The 18,063-nt window shown below is 20.7% G+C and overlaps 2 protein-coding genes across 2 annotated transcripts; both read left to right on the top strand. All coding sequences in view use genetic code 6, as the record gives it.

The window, feature by feature from the left end:
* Nucleotides 1–2,584: 2,584 nt before the first annotated feature.
* TTHERM_01317420 (transmembrane protein, putative) lies at nt 2,585–5,580 on the top strand (the record flags this gene model as incomplete). The annotated part of the gene is made up of 7 exons (XM_001013054.4): nt 2,585–2,648; nt 2,802–4,177; nt 4,325–4,601; nt 4,723–4,852; nt 4,958–5,113; nt 5,337–5,354; nt 5,556–5,580. The coding sequence occupies 7 exons, from the start codon at nt 2,585–2,587 to the stop codon at nt 5,578–5,580; spliced, it is 2,046 nt and encodes a 681-aa protein (XP_001013054.4).
* A 5,245-nt stretch (nt 5,581–10,825) lies between these two features.
* TTHERM_01317410 (transmembrane protein, putative) lies at nt 10,826–15,214 on the top strand (the record flags this gene model as incomplete). Its single annotated transcript, XM_001013053.2, has 11 exons — nt 10,826–10,934; nt 11,037–11,105; nt 11,313–11,474; nt 11,538–11,982; nt 12,076–12,688; nt 12,778–13,051; nt 13,106–13,806; nt 14,295–14,394; nt 14,505–14,696; nt 14,760–14,858; nt 15,126–15,214. The coding sequence occupies 11 exons, from the start codon at nt 10,826–10,828 to the stop codon at nt 15,212–15,214; spliced, it is 2,853 nt and encodes a 950-aa protein (XP_001013053.2).
* Nucleotides 15,215–18,063: the final 2,849 nt, after the last annotated feature.

Genomic DNA, 18,063 nt, shown 5'->3' with positions numbered 1-18,063 from the left:
AAAATTAATTATTATAACTATTCCAGGTGATTATAATTTATTCACTTACTACACAATCAACTCATTTTTATAAGGAGCAACATACTATTTTGAGGATTAAACAAGTATAATATTAATTGATACTACTCCTGTTATATACTTATGTAACTATGTAACAAGAAATATAACAACATTTAATACAATTATTAAAGATACATAAGGTATTTAGATGGATTAAAATAAAAATATCATTTTCTTATATTCATACTCATTTATTTCTGCTTTGAAGTTTCCAGAAATGTAACTTATAGAGATGTTTTCATTACAATAATATAATCAAGCAAATATCTTAGCTATTTACATAAATTAGCTTATTTAAGTGCTAATAGTTTAAACAAATACAGCTTTTATTGCTTTTGATCTTACAGAAGTACTTTACTAATCAGAAATAAACTTATTATAGTATTAAAATGTTTAGAGTGTTTATTTAAATGAAGAATATTAAGTTTATTATAGTATTTCGATTCTCTCACTCAATCTATTTTATAAAGCAAAGCTTGTTGACTCATTACTATTCGAAATATCCCAGTAGAATATTTATCCATATTTAACTGAGCCTATATTAATATCAGAAAATCAATTCATCTATATTACATTTAATTATTTAAATCTAATTTAAGTAAACCTCTAATATAACTCTTTAGAGCTAGTATCTAGAATTTTATTGCAAAGTACACTTGACAATTTCTTTTATGATTCAAGCTAAAATTAAATATTTTTGCTGTACAAATCAGGCTTTTAGTTAAATAGTTTAAACACCAACATACTAAGTTAAGGTGAAATATTATTAACTAATTTTTAACAAGGTGATATATCAAATGCATTAATCTGCAGTAATTATATTATCGTTCCAACTAATAACTATATATAAATATATAATATTAAATCTAACTAAATACAGAATATTTCTTTACCTAGCGAAGGTAAAATAAAATTAACTTTTAAATTACAGGTAAAGTAAATTAATTCACAAGAAAATAATTGGTGGAAAATTCCTTTTGAAGACAATAAAAGATTTAACACATAAGATTGGGCATAAGAGGGAAATTTAACTAAAGATGTTTTTATATTGCAAAAGTAAGGTAATTAAAATACAATATTAATTTTAGATTTGCTTATGATAGAGTTCACTTACAAAAAAAATATAGATAATTGGTAAATAATGAATGTTGTAAATGATCCTATTAAATAACTCATTTATATTGTTAGTAACGAGGCAACTACTAATATATTTAGCTATACTTTAGATTTTATTACTTAAATTAAAAATCCTTGCATGAAATAAGCAATTATATCTTTCGATTAAAATTTTGTATATTCTATTTGCCCAAATGATATTACAGTGTACAATGGGATAAGCTTTGAACAATAATTTCCTTCATTAAATACAGGAATTACAGAAGCAAATAATTTAATAAATATGAATTATAATAACCATTTTATTATTATTTAAAAAAATAAATTATCCGTAATATAATTGAAATATAATGGCACCTATTCAAATATTTATGAGTACTAAATAAAAAACGCATTTTTATAAAACTTTTAGCTAATTATAGATTCTAATAATCAAAGATATTCATCTATATTGGTATCTAATTACTAAAATATAACTTAAATTAAATTACCTTTATCAACAAATAAAGTATGTTCTGTTTAAATTTAACAACAGAATAGAAAATCTGAAAATATTTATTCAAAAACTGTTATTAATGAGATAACTTAATCTATTCAATCTACTTAATAAATACTTTCAATAATAGAAATAGAATATCAAGATGGATAATCTATTGAATAAATAGACATTAATATTCAAGACTAAAATAGAGATGAAACACACAAATTGAGTTTAAGGTTATTATCTAAATATGAAAGTTAAATCAAATGGATAAATGATATTCAATTTTCCAAACAAGTTTCTAATTTATTTTTAAAATAAATGTCTCTATCGATAGCAACTCAAATAAATTTAAACTTAAATGGTACTATGGAAAATTTTTAAATGCTGAATGTTTCTTTAAATTTAAATGAATCACTAAATTTATAAAATTTTAAAAAGGTTTATTTATAATAAGTGTTCATTAACTTAGTAAGTTTTAGCTAAATTTAAATTTCTAACTGTGAATCGGTTATCATAGATTAATTATTCTTGTAAAATATAGAAAGGCATGATGGTTTTATATTTGTTTTAAATAACAATACTAATGTTTTAATTAACAACGTTTATCTTTCGAATTCAGATTCTAATAATATTTTTTAGATAGGTTAAAGTCAAATGGTAAATATTTCAAATATTAATATTTCAAATTGCTAATATTTATACAATGTCTTTGCGCTATGGTAAATAAATGATCTTAAAATTATGAATACTTCAATAATTTAAACGTATTTTTCCACAATTTATTTTATATAAAGCACAATTACATCAAATATTTAAAATATTTAACTCAAGTACACAACAAAAAATGTAATAATCTAAATAAAAGAGTAAGATATTAATGAAATTTAGTATCTAAGTAATTTTGCTATTTTAAAGGATATTGAGATGTTTAATTGTGTAGACGCAATGTTTTCATTTAAAACTAATAGCTTTGAAGTTTCTCAAATAAGTATTGATCTTCTCTAAGTTTCATAAACTATTTTCACTATTCAAGCTAATTAAATTAATATTACTAATTTAAATATTACAAATACAAAATATTTGTTTTCCAAATCTGATATTTGTTTATTAAATATAATAAGTTTTAATAATTCATAAATAGAAAATATCAATTCAAATAACAATTAAATTTAGTTCCTTTCTATGAATCAATAAAACAGTGTAGGATATGCTCTTATTTCTAAAGCAAAATTTATGAATTCTTCTATTTTTAACAGTAATCCCTTAATCCTTTTAAATTAACTGTCTAATGTCGAATTAAAGAATGTACTAATAAAATATGTAGTTAATATAAATAGTTAACATATTTCTATACTTACGATATAAAATTGCAATTTAGTTACTATTTCCGAGAGTCATTTTACAAACAACACAAATAGTAATGGTCCAGGAGGTGTTATTTATGTTTTTGATAGCATGTGGATAATAATATAAAATTCAATTTTTTGGCTTAATACTTGTAAGTTATAAAATGGTGGAGCTATTTATATGATTAACACTATTAAACAAGGAGTTTTGTAAATAAACTAAACTTAGCTAATAGAAAATAAATCAGTTTATTCTTCTGGTGGTTCTATTTATCTCTAAAATAATAACATGATCATGTAAAATTCAGTCATAGCTTCAAATTAAGCATAAATTGGAGGAGGAATATATTATGATCAGGTTATGCCAGATTTTTTAATAGTTCTGTAATAAGGCAATAAAAATAATAATACTTTTAAAGACAATCTAGCATTTATTTATGGATAGAATTTTGGTTCTACTTTAAGGAAAGTATTTATTAATTTAGAAAACATAAAAATTCCTAAAGATAGTTTAAAGTTATATGAAAATAATGTTATATTTATCAAATAAATTAAAAGTGGAGATTAAATAAATTTTGAACAAATATAATTGCTTGATGAAGAAAATAATCCAATGAAATCTATAGATGTTAACTCAACTGATTTTTAATTATTAAGTAGTGATGTTTAATCTTTAGTGCAATAAATAAGTGTTTCTGTATAATGGAATTAAGAAAATAAAGAAATTCAATGCATTGGATAACTTTAAACAAAATAATTTACAAATGGAGGTTTTAACTTAGATGTTCAGATTTTTTACAAACCTATTTCTGAGTTGGTACTAAAAATAGTGAGCAATTCCTTTCCTTCACTGAAAGATTCAAATGGGAATATTGTGGTAAATTCAGGTTAAATAGAATTAATATTGAATATAGAATTAGAGTAGTGTTCAATAGGATAAGTATTTAAATAATATGGTAACTCAATAGCATGTGAATCTTGCCCTGATGGTAAATATTCTTTAAGTTTAAATGATCAAGAGTGTAGAGAATGCCCAGACTCAGCTGCCAAATGTATAGGTTCTAATATCTAATTAAAAGACGGATATTGGAGAGAAGATGAAAGTACTGACAATATTATCTACTGCAGTTTTAACCCTCTATCATGCTAACCATAACTTTTTTCTTCTAAAGTAAATTTCAATCTTGAAAAAATATTTAATTTAAAATATACTATTTTTTTTTTCTTCTAATTTTTATTAAAATATGCTTTTATTGAAAATTAGTCTACTTAACTTAATTATTTAATTTTAAAATATATTAAATCAAATTAAATAAAGTTTTACTGTATTGAAGGACATAAAGGTCCTCTGTGCTATTAGTGCGATTCATATGGTGATATTTGGGGAAATAGATATTCAGAAATTTATAATCATGGAGGAGAATGCTATAAATGCGAAGAAAATATTGATAAAATTGTACTTTACAATTTACTAGTATACTTAATGATTTCTCTTTACATAATTATAATCCTAAGAAGAATTATAATGCAACTAGAAGTTAAAGTTAAAGGATATTATTTAAATAAATTAGAAATTATTTATTTAGGATCAACATGTAAGATATTATTCCATTTTAATAGTTTTAAAAAAATTTATTAAATAAAAAGTAAATTAATCTGATAGATCATAAATTATTTCGAAAATTCTTACCGATCATTTATAAATACTATCATTAGTATGCTCATTTGCTACAAAATTGCCTGTTTTTTTTACTGTTCCTATTTAAATATCAGGAAATTCAGTTAGCGTGGTTAGTAAATCTATTGATTGTGTTTTTTCTAAATACCCAAATTTAAAACCTTTATGGTTATTCGAATTTCTTTGGTCTTTTACTTTACCAGCAGGAATACTTATTTTTTACTTAGTTTAAGGATTTATTTTAAAGCGATTACAAATAGATTTTTTTATCAGGTATTTATAAACTGCAGCTATTTTTATTTATTTTTACTTTTACCCTATGATAATTACTCTTGCTATTAGATCTATTAATTGTATAACTATAGGAGATAAAAAATATTTAGATCTAGATTTTGGAATTGAATGCTATGATAAACATTAGCATAAGCCGTACATATTTTTATTTACCATTCCTGTTATTTTTATATGGGGTTTTGTAATACCTTTATTACTATTCTATAAAATTCACGATGCTAAATCCAAAAAAAAATCGATTATTAAATAAATAAAATATTCTTTCTTATTTGCTGGATATAAAAAACAATACTATTACTGGGAGTTTTGGAAATTGTCTTACAAAACAAGTTTGATTTTAATATCTGTTTTACTATAGCAAAACAACTAATTAAAGGTAATATAATATTTTTATTTTAGTTTTAATCAAATTTTTAGCTATTAAGTTAAGAAAATTGTATTTTTTTGATTAATAATCAATTTTTAATGAGTTTATTTAAAATATTATAAAAATATAAATAGATTAATTTTATTATTTAATTTCCTAAAAATGACTCATCCAATAATCTTAATTAATTCTAACATTAAAAAATAATAGGCTGCTATTACGAATCTTTGTTTGATGATCTAATTTTTTTTATTATTTAAATCAAAACCATATTTAAACAAATATTTTAATAGTTTATAGCAAATATCTACTCTAATATGTACAATATCAATAAATTTTTGTATGATACAGATTGTAGGTGATTAAAATGATTTATTATATTAAACATTTTGGATAGCTATGACTATGCTTCTTAACTTTGTTTTTATAGCTACTTTAATAATAGGATTGTTAAAACTAAAAATTTCTAATCAATAGTAGGAAAGAACATGTTTCTAAAATTTAATATTTAAACTTAAAAAAAAATATCCTTAATTGCTTTATGTGGAAATATAAAATAATTAAAAGGTAAGTTCTTTGCTCAAGTTTAAAAAATTAAGATAAAAAATAAAATAATTTATGAAATCATTTAAAAAAAATGATATATTATTCTCATAGCATTAAAAATTGAAATTAGATTAAAAAAATAATTAGGACTTTGATTATTCATCTGTTTAACCCTAAGTACATTTAATAACTTCACCTGAAATGAATGATGAAAAATTATAAACTAAAGAAAAAAATAACTCTATTAAAAGTATGAAAAATAAATGGTCTTACTACACAAGAAATTCCAAATAAAACTAAATATGTAATTTTGTTTTCTTTCTTAAGAAAAAATAAAATTATTTTTTTTAATTTTAAAAATAGCCTTAAAAGATAGAACATTTGATAAGCAAAACTTATTTTATAGCAATACAAGGGATAGTATTATTTAAGAAACTGAAAGTTCGGTATAAAATAATCAATATAATAGTAGCCATAAATTTTAAATACAGCTCTCTGATAAAATTTGAATATTAGAATCTTATTGGTTTAATTTCCATTAATTTTATTTAAATAAAGTCTTGATATTTTTATTTATATAAATTATTGATTATAAATTTTAAAGCATTAATAACTATTTAATATATATTTTATTTGTTATCTTAATTAAATATTTATTCTAACATTAACACACTTAAGTTTAAAGAATAAAATTTCAAAATAAAAATTTATTTCCTTATTATTTTTAAGAATCTTATCATTTAAGGTGAAAAAATTTTATTTTTATAAAAATATTTATCATAACCTTATTTTATCTAAACTAATATGCATGAGTTAAGTGTTATTAAATAGGGGATCTAGTCTAAATCTTGCTTATTTTAAAATTTTCACATCAGAGAGAATAAAATATAGTTTCAAATAAAATTAATAACACTGTATGTTTTAAACGGTCTAATATTAATATGAATTTAAATAAAACAATATGAATTTTGTACTTTAAATGAATTAAAGATGAAAATTTATTTTGTTTAATTTGTATCTCTTATTTCCTACTAGATTATTGTTAATAGAAAACATAGATTTGTATGGTTAAAAACATATTTTATAATTAGCTATTTATAGACTAAAATATAATTTTTAATTAGAAAATTAATCATTACCTTAACTATAAGCTATTCACAGTTTATCTCTTTAATAATAAACTTAACTTCAAAATTATTTATTTGTATTATTACTTTACTTATTTAAATGATTACTTAAATTTATTGTTATTCGCGGTATATTTTTTCTGTAGAAAACAAGCTACTTGTAAAATTAACCGAATTGTGAGAAATCAATAAATATGGTTGGTTCAATAATTAATATAAAAAACATATAGTATATACTAATTAACTATAATTATTCATCTATAAATTTTCTGATATCTGCTTATAAATAATTTTTTTTTCGAGTTCTTCTCTTCAATCTTAATTTATTGAGTTTTTTTGCTGTTTTTAAATTCAATTAATTTCTGTTAATATTGATCTAAATAGTATTAAATGTTATTTTAATATTTTTCTATTGACCAGACCTTTATATTAATTATTAAATTATTTAATTAAAATGGATGATACATAATTACACATATTTGAATCAGTAAATGGAGTTTATTGGTATAAAAACTTATTAAATATGCCTTTTTTTGTATTAAATTTAACTTCAAGTTAAAATTCTTTAAGATTTTTATTTTGAATAAGGATAAAATTTAATTGCATTATATGACAGCAATTGCTAATGTATTTAGATTTATGATATTATAAAGAGTCTCAAACTGATCAACTAAGTAGTGTTTAATGGTAAATTCGATTTGACAATCAAGTTAGTTGATTGGAATAATCATAGTTTTATATACATGAGTGGTTAAACTTTTTATCTTTATAATCAAAATAAAAATATTATGAATGAATAAATTAGTTTACTAGACTCAAATATCATAGAATACTAATATTGTTTTTAACAATAAATTATTGTTGCCAAAACTTAGAGACAAAATCTATATATAATTAAAGTAATTTTAATTTTAAGATTTTATTATTTTAAATAATAATTAAATTAATTAAATAGATTTAAGAAAAAGCTTCATCAAAAGTAGAAACAAATTTTTAATATATAAGTGATTAGATTGTTTTATAACTTAAATTTGTTTTGAAATGTACAGAAAACATATTAATAATTTATTCTCCTATAGTTAAAATTATCAATTTACTTACTGCAAGAGATTAAGAACAATTTTTAAAAGTAACTTAAAATTTATCTTTAATTAAATTTATTTATCATAATTTATTTAAAATTAATTTTTTATTAAATCTTAGTTTAATTAGCTATAAAGCATAAATTATGCGTAAAATATACCAATTGTTAATGTAAAAGAGTAACTAATAATATGCCTAATTGCAAAAGAAATAAACTATTTTTAAATAAATGACTATTTAGGATACGTAGGATATTTTTATTACAGATAAAATAATACAAATATCTATTATGATTTAAAGTATAAGACTTTGATAGGAGTAACTGGAGTTATAAAAAAAATAAATATTATGACTATTCCAAGTGATTATAATTCCTTTACATACTACACATCCAACTAATTTTTGTAAGGAGCAACATATTTTTTTGAGGGTTTCACCTGTACATTGCGGACATTGCGGATGCGGACATTTTTTTTGGGTACAGGTATTACCTTTTTTGAGGATAAAACAAGTATAATCTTAATTGATACTACTCCTCTTATATACTTATACAACTATGTAACAAGAAATATAACAACATTTAATACAATTGTCCAAGATACATAAGGTATTTAGATGGATTAAAATAAAAATATCATTTTCTGATATTCTTACTAATTTGTTTCTGCTTTGAAGTTTCCAGAAATGTAACTTATAGAAATGTTTTCATTACAATAGTATAACCAAGCAAATATCTTAGCTATTTACATAAATTAGCTTATTTAGGTGCTAATAGTTTAAAAAAATACAGCTTTTATTGCTTTTGATCTTACAGAAGTACTTTACTAAACAGAAATAAATTTATTATAGTATTAAAATGCTTAGAGCGTTTATTTAAATGAAGAATATTAAGTTTATTATAGTATTTCAAATCTTTCACTCAATCTATTTTATAAAGCAAAACTTGTTGACTCGTTGCTATTCTAAATCTCCCAATAAAATATTTATCCATATTTAACTGAACCTATATTAATATCAGAGAATCAATTCATATATATTATATTTAATTATTTAAATCTAATTTAAGTAAATCTCTAATATAATTCTTTAGAGCTAATATCTAGAATTTAATTACAAAGTACACCTGATAACTTCTTTTATGATTCAAGCTAAAATTAAATATTTTTGTTGTACAAATAAAGCTTTTAATTAAATAGTTTAAATATCAAAATACTTAGTTAAGGTGAGATATTGTTAACTAATTTTTAGCAAGGTGATATGCCAAAAGCATTCATATGCAGTAATTATATTATCGTTCCAAGTAATAACTATATATAAATATACAATATTAAATCTAACTAAATACAGAATATTGTTTTACCTAATAGTGAGGGTAAAATAAAATTAGCTTTTAAATTACAGGTAAAGAAAATTAATTTAAATGAAAATAATTGGTGGAAAATTCCTTTTGAAGATAATAAAAGATTTAACACATATGATTAATCTTCGGAGGGAAATTTAACAAAAGATATTTTTATATTGCAAAAGTAAAATAATTAAAATACAATATTAATTTTAGATTTGTCTAAAATGGAGTTTACTTACCAAAAAAATATAGATAATTGGTAAATAATGAATGTTGTAAATGATCCAATTAAATAACTCATTTACACTGTTAGTAACGAGGCAACTACTTATATATTTAGCTATACTTTAGATTTTATTACTTCGATTAAAAATCCTTGCATGAAATAAGCAATTATATCCTTCGATTAAAATTTTGTATATTCTATTTGCCCAAACAATATAATTGTGTACAATGGAATAAGCTTTGAACAATAATTTCCTTCATTAAACACAGGAATTACTGAAGCAAATAATTTAATAAATATGAATTATAATAACCATTTTATTATTGTTTAAAAAAATAAATTATCTATTATATAACTGAAATAAAATGCTGCCTATTTAAATATTTATGAGTAAGATTAAAAAAACAGATTTTTATAAAGCTTTTAGCTAATTATAGATTCTAACAATCAAAGATATTCATCTTTACTGGTTTCTAATTATTAAAATATAACTCAAATTATATTACCCTTATCTACAAATAAATTATGCTCTATTTAAATACAATAACAGAATAGAACATCTGAAAATATTTATTCAAAAACTGTTATTAATGAGATAACTTAATCTATTTAATCTACTTAATAAATACTTTCAATAATTGAAATAGAATATTAAGATGGATAATCTATTGAATAAATAGATATTAATTTTCAAGACTAAAATAGAGATGAATCACACAAATTAAGCTTAAGGTTATTATCTAAATATGAAAATTAAATCAAATGGATAAATGATATTCAATTTTCCAAATAAGTTTCTAATTTATTTTTAAAATAAATGTCTCTATCGATAGCAACTCAAGTAAATTTAAATTCTATTGGTACAATTGAAAATTTTTAAATGCTGAATGTTTCTTTAAATTTAAATGAATCACTAAAATTACAAAGTTTTAAAAAGGTTTATTTTTAATAAGTGCTCATTTAATAAGTAAATTTTAGCTAAATTTAAATTTCAAACTGTGAAACAGTTATTATTGATTAATTAATCTTGTAAAATATAAAAATGCATGAAGATTTTATATTTGTTTTAAATAACAATACTTATGTTTTAATTAACAACGTTTACCTTTCTAATTCAGACTTAAGTAATATTTTTTAGATAGGTTAAAGTCAAATGGTAAATATTACAAACGTTAACGTTACAAATTGCTAATATGTATTTAATGTTTTTGAACTATGGTAAATAAAAGATCTTAAAGTTGTGAATACTTCATTAGTTTTAAGTACTTATTCTACAATCTATTTTATACAAAGCACGATTATATCAACTATTTAACAAATTTATCTTATCTAATCAAAAAAAAATATAATAATTGAAATAAAAGAATAAGATATTAATGCAGTTTAGTATCTAAGTGATTCTGCTATTTTAAAGGATATTGAAATATTTGATTGTATAGACACCATATTTTTTTTTAAAATTAACAACTTTGAAGCTTCTCAAATAAGTATTGATCTTCTCTAAGCTTCCTTAACTATTTTCACTATTCAAGCTAATTAAATTAATATAATAAATTTAAATATTACAAATATAAATTATTTGTTTTCCAAATTAGATATTAATTTAATATATATAATAAGTTTTAATAACTCATAAATAGAAAATATTAATTCAAATAACAATTAAATTTAGTTCCTTTCTATGAATCAATAAAAGAGTGAAGGATTTTCTCTTATTTCTAAGGAAAAATTTATGAATTCTTGTATTCTTAACAATAACCCCTTAATCCATTTAAATTAGCTGTCTAATGTTGAGTTAAAAAGTGTGCTAATAAAAGATATAATTAATATAAATAGTTAATATATTTCTATATTTATGATATAAGAATGCAATTTAGTTACTATTTCCGAGAGTCATTTTACAAACAACAAAAATAGTAATGGCCCAGGAGGTGTTATTTATGCACTTGATAACATGGAGATAATTATATAAAATTCTATTTTTTGGCTTAATACTTGTAAGTTATAAAATGGTGGAGCTATTTATATGATTAATACTATTATGTAGGGAGTTTTATAAATAAATTAATCTTAGCTAATAGAAAATAAATCAGTCTATTCTTCAAGTGGTTCAATTTATCTCTAAAATAATAACTTGATCCTGTAAAACTCAGTTATAGCTTCAAATTAGGCATAAATTGGTGGAGGAATAAATTATGGTCAGGTTATGCCAGATTTTTTAATTGATCTGCAAAAAGGTAATAAAAATAATAATACTTTTAAAGACAATCTAGCGTATATTTATGGATAAAATTTTGGTTCTACTTTGAGGTAAGTATTTATTAATTTAGAAAACATAAAAATTCCTAAAAATAGTTTAAAGTTATATGAAAATAATGTTATATTTATCAAATAAATTAAAAGTGGAGATTAAATAAATTTTGAAAAAATATAATTGCTTGATGAAGAAAATAATCCAATTAGATTTGTAGATGTTAACTCAACTGATTTTTCATTATTAAGTAGTGATATTTAATCTTTAGTGCAATAAATAAGTGTTTCTATATAATGGAATTAAGAAAACAAAGAAATACAATGCATTGGATAACTTTAAACAAAATAATTTACAAATGGGGGCTTTAACTTAGATGTTTAGATTTTTTACAAACCTATTTCTGAGTTGGTATTAAAAATAGTGAGCAATTAATTTCCTTCATTAAAAGATTCAAATGGGAATATTGTGGTAAATTCAGGTTAAATAGAATTAATATTGAATATAGAATTAGATTAGTGTTCAATAGGATAAATATTTAAATAATATGGTAACTCAATAACATGTGAATCTTGCCCTGATGGTAAATATTCTTTAAGTTTAAATGATCAAGAGTGTAGACAATGCCCTGATTCAGCTGTCAAATGTATAGATTCTAATATTTAATTAAAAAACGGATATTGGAGAGAAAACGAATATACTGACAATATTATCTACTGCAGTTTTAACCCTCTATCGTGCTAACCATAACTTTCTTCTTCTAAAGTAAATTAAAATTTTTATAAAATATTCAACTCAAAATATACTTTTTTTTTTTTCCTTCAAATTTTTAATAAAATGCTTTTATTAAATAGTTTTACTGCGTTGAAGGACATAAAGGTCCTCTATGTTATTAGTGTGATACATACGGTGAAATTTGGGGAAGTATATATTCTGAAATATATAATAATGGAGAATGCCATAAATGCGAAGAAAATATTGAAAAAATAATACTTTATAATTTAATGGTATACTTAATGATTTCTCTTTACATATTTTTAATTGTAAAAAGAATAATAAAATAGCTAGAAGCTAAAATTAAAGGATATTATTTAAATAAATTAGAAATTATTTATTTAGGATCAACATGTAAAAAATTATTTTCCATTTTAATAGTTTTTAAAAAATTTATTTTTTAAAAAGTAAACAAATCTGATAGATCATAAATTATTTCTAAAATTCTCACCGATCATTTATAAATACTATCATTAGTATGCTCTTTTATCTCAAAAATGCCAGTTTTATTTACTGTTCCTATTTAGCTATCAGGAAATTCAGCTAGCTTAACTAGTAAATCTATTGATTGTGTTTTTTCTAAACACCCTAATCTACAACCTTTGTGGTTATTCGAATCTCTTTGGTCTTTTTCTTTACCTGTAGGAATACTTATTTTTTACTATATAAAAGGAATTATTTTAAAGCTATTAAAAATAGATTTATTTATCAAGTATTTATAAACTGCAGCTATTTTTATTTATTTTTACTTTTACCCTATGGTAATAACTCTTGCTATTAGATCTATTAATTGTATAGCAATAGGAGATAAAAAATATTTAGATCTAGATTTTGGAATTGAATGTTATGATAAAAATTAGCATAAGCCGTACATATTCTTATTTACAATTCCTGTTATTTTTATATGGGGTTTTTTAATACCTTTATTACTATTCTTTAAAATTTATGATACTAAATCAAAAAAAAAGTCATTTATTAAATAAATAAAATATTCTTTCATATTTGCTGGTTATAAAGAACAATTTTATTACTGGGAGTTTTGGGTATTGACTTATAAAACAAGTTTGATTTTAATATCTGTTTTACTCAAATAAGGCATCTAATTAAAGGTAACATAATATTTTTATTTTTATTTTAAAATAATAAATTTAATAAAATATTAAAATTTTTATCTATTAAATTAAGAAAGTTGTATTTTTTTACTAATTATCAATATTTTTAAGTAGGTTTATTTAAAATATTATTTAAATATAAATAGATTACTTAATAATTTCAGTTAATTTTATTATTTAACTTCCTAAAAATAAATTATCAATAAATTCTAGTAAATTCTAATTAATTCTACCATTAAAAAAATAATAGGTTGCTGTAATAAATCTTTGTTTGATGATCTAATTTTTTTTATTATTTAAATCATAACCATATTTAAACAAATACTTTAATAGTTTATAGCAAATATCTACTCTAACATGTGCAGTATCATTAAATTTTTGTATGATACAGATTGTAGGCTATTAAAATAACTTAACATATTAAATATTTTGGATAGCTATGACTATCCTTCTTAACTTTCTTTTTGTAGCTATATTAATAATAGGATTATCAAGACTAAAAATTCCTCATTAATAGCAGTAAAGAACATGTTTCTAAAATTTCATATTTTAACTTAAAAAAAAATATCCTTAATTGCTTGATGTGTAAATATAAAATAATTAAAAGGTAAGTTCTTTGCTCAAATTTAAAAAATTAAGATAAAAAATAAAATAATTGATGAAAGTATTAAAAAATAATGACATATTATCCTAAGAACATCCTAAACTTAAATTGGATTTAAAAGATAATTAGGATTCTATTTTTTCACAATCTTCACCAACTCACTAAATAACTTAATATGAAATAAATGACGAAAAAATTTTCACTTTTCAAAATAGTAACTCTATTAAAAGTATGAAAAATAAATGGTCTTATTACACAAGAAATTCCAAAAAAAACTAAATATGTAATTTTGTTTTCTTTCTAAAAAATATTAGAAAATTTTAAATCTAAAAAATAGCCTTAAAAGATAGAACATTTGATAAGCCAAGCTTAATAAATAATAATAATACAAGGGAAAGTAATATTTATGAAACTGAAAGTTCCAATTAAAATAATCAATATAATAGTCACCATATATTTTAAATACAGCTCACTCAAGATAATTGTTGATATTGGCTTAATTTCTCTTAAGTTTGAATAAAATAATGATATATTTATATAAATTGCTTGTTATAAATTTAAAAGCTTCAATAACTTTAAATATATTATTTATTTATTATATTTTAAGTATTTATTATAATTTGAGTTCAATAGCATTTAAAGTATAAAATTCTAAAATAAAATTATATTTTCGCATTTAGATAAATAACTAAACATGAAAACATAAAAATAGATATCTAAATTAATAATAATAATAATAATAATAATAATAATAATAATAATAATAATAATAATAATAATAATGGGTAGGGAAATATTTGACATAAATTCAACAAAAAAAAAGTTTTGACATAAAAAAATTACATATTTTATTTTTTAAACATAAAATGGCTGAGCTTATAAAAAATGTGAGGGATTTAAGTATATAATATTAATCATCTTTATATGTTAAATATGTTAAATATTTTAAATAAATAAATTTTTATTATAGAACAAGACTCCCTTTGACTAAATCTAATATTTATAAGCAAATATTATATAAAACAGTAATTCCCCTCATTTAAAAAAACAATATAATAAAAGACATTCATTATTCAAAGGATTAATTTTTATTAACATGATTAAATTATTAATGTTGTTATTTTGATTTATTTTTAGATAAGGCTATTGAGATTAGTACATTGTAAAAATTGAATAATTTTATTTATTTTTGAACTGTATTGTTTAGAAAAGAATTTAAAGCATCAGTAAAATTTAAAAGAATGTATTACTAGATAATTAGCATAATTTTCTTGTGCGCAATTAAAATATGTTTTTGTACTCAATGCAAGCCAAATTAAATTTATTCTTTGATAGATTAATCTTGCCTTTAGTGTTCAAATTCATGCAACACTTGCTTTAATACTAGTGAATCTGCATGTATTACTTGTGAGGATAATCTATTTAAGAGTTCTATTGATAGTTCTACTTGTGTACAAAAATGTTCAAAAGATGAATTTTTAAATGAAAATTTAGAATGTATGAAATGTTAAGTCTACGGATGCGCTAAATGTGATACAAACTAAATATGTAATGAATGTGACTAATAATTTAAGCTTGATATAGCTAATAATCAATGTATTTTAATGAATAATGTTTGCCCATTTTTAACAGACTTTATTTAGGGACCATCAAGCCTTAAATAATGTAATAAAGATTGTCCATAAAGTTTTTATTAGAACATGGAAGCACAAATCTGCGAAGAGACTATAAATTGTATTTAAATTGAAGAAAGCTAAAGATTTTCTTTCACTTAAAGGGTTTAATAAATATAGCCAATTAATGAGGATCAATATTTAGTTGTAGGAAATGCTTGTACTTTTGCTCTAGTAGATATTAATTGGAAGGTGATTAATATATAAATCCTTTAAAATTTAACAGATTATGATTAAATATATACTTCCATTGGAGAAGAAATAAATAATGAAAGTTTTATTATTGGAAATTAAGGAGGATGCCTTGTAGGCAGCAAATTATTGGTGATGAATTTTTAAACATTTGAAATTGTATTTGAAAGTATTACAATAGTTGATTATTTTGTTGAGTATATAGATTAAAAAAACCAAATTGTTTTTCTACAATCATTTTACTCAGATAACCTTTTATGGTATGATGTTATGAACAAGAGATTAAGCTAATACCAGATCGGCTTTTAAACAATTATTTTATTTTTTTAAATTCAAAGCAATAATACTACAACATATTTTATATAAAAAGACGATTTCTCAATTTAAGTAAATTTCAAATATTTTAATAAATCTTTATTTATTTATTAATTTTTTTAAAAAAGAAAGGAGTTTTGGATGAATAAAGATAGATAATATTTTAAAATATTAATTAATTGAATTTGGATAATTAAATTTTTGAAGATCTAAAATAATAAAATGATTTCTTTATTTTGACTTCTTTTTCTTCTTCTTCTTTTTTATATAACTAATTTGAAGTTATAAAAATTGATATTAAATAAGATTTAATAGCTTTAGTTTAAGTTATATAATCATTTAAAGTATCTTAATTTACATAGAGTTTGCCAATTTATTATTCGAATACTCTTAATTGTATTTTTGTGCAAAATAGTGAGAGTTTACATTTAGAAATGCTCATTCTAAATGAATAGTCTGATTAAATAATTTCAATCATGAATTTAACTTATTCATAAATAAATTCATTTCAAATTTTTGAAGATACCCTGTCAAATTCAACTATGGCTTTTATATTTTCTGACAGTCTCTAAATAATGAATCTAACTAGTTATTTAATTTCTTACAATTTAGGTTAAGCTTAAAATTATGTAAATCATTTCAAACCTTTAGATTAATCTTTTATACCTGAAATATCAAAAATAACAAATATAATAATTAATATGGATTAAAAATTAATGGATGTCTTCGTTACTCAAATTCTTTCTCAGTACAATTCTTATTAATAATAAATTAGATTAAGATATAATCTCACAGATTATACATTTAAGATTTAATACTTAAATCCTTTTTAATTTGGTACATTTTATTATGATGAGACTACGCTTATAAGTTAAAATTATTTTGCTGTAGCTCGCTTTGATAAAATTGATGAGAATAAATTATTTATTTATGGTAGTCATCAATCATTTATAAATTACACTATAGGGTATTTAACAATATCAGAATATATTTATAACTTTTAAAAAACTCCTGCTATTAATACTAAAAGTATTAGTTTTAACTAAAATGATGGTTCTATTAAATAAACTTACTAGTTTATTGGTTAAATAGGTAACTAATATATTTTACTTTAATAATAGACAAATTAGACGGTTTATGACTATATAATTGATATTGAATAAGAAAAATAAATAATATCATATAATTATAGTTTTAATAATTAAAAGACAATATTTGTTTATCTTTAAAATAAAAACCTTTTATTGATATAAAACATTCCATAAATCTTTAATCTTAGTAATTCGAAAGAGCTAATTAGCAATGATTAAACTCAATTTTTCTCTTTCTCAAGTTATATAATAATCAATGAAGACTACCTTGTTTATTAATCTTCCAATAACTATTAAGAATTAATTTTATATTTATTAGATTTAACTACATTCTTATCTACATAAATATTTAATTTTCATCATAATTAAATTACTAGTT

The sequence above is a fragment of the Tetrahymena thermophila genome, assembly GCF_000189635.1.
Source record: "Tetrahymena thermophila SB210 genomic scaffold scf_8254690, whole genome shotgun sequence".
Taxonomy (NCBI): Eukaryota; Ciliophora; class Oligohymenophorea; order Hymenostomatida; family Tetrahymenidae; genus Tetrahymena; species Tetrahymena thermophila.
Note: the sequence above shows the minus strand (reverse complement) of the source record. Positions and strands in the feature narration are given on the sequence as shown.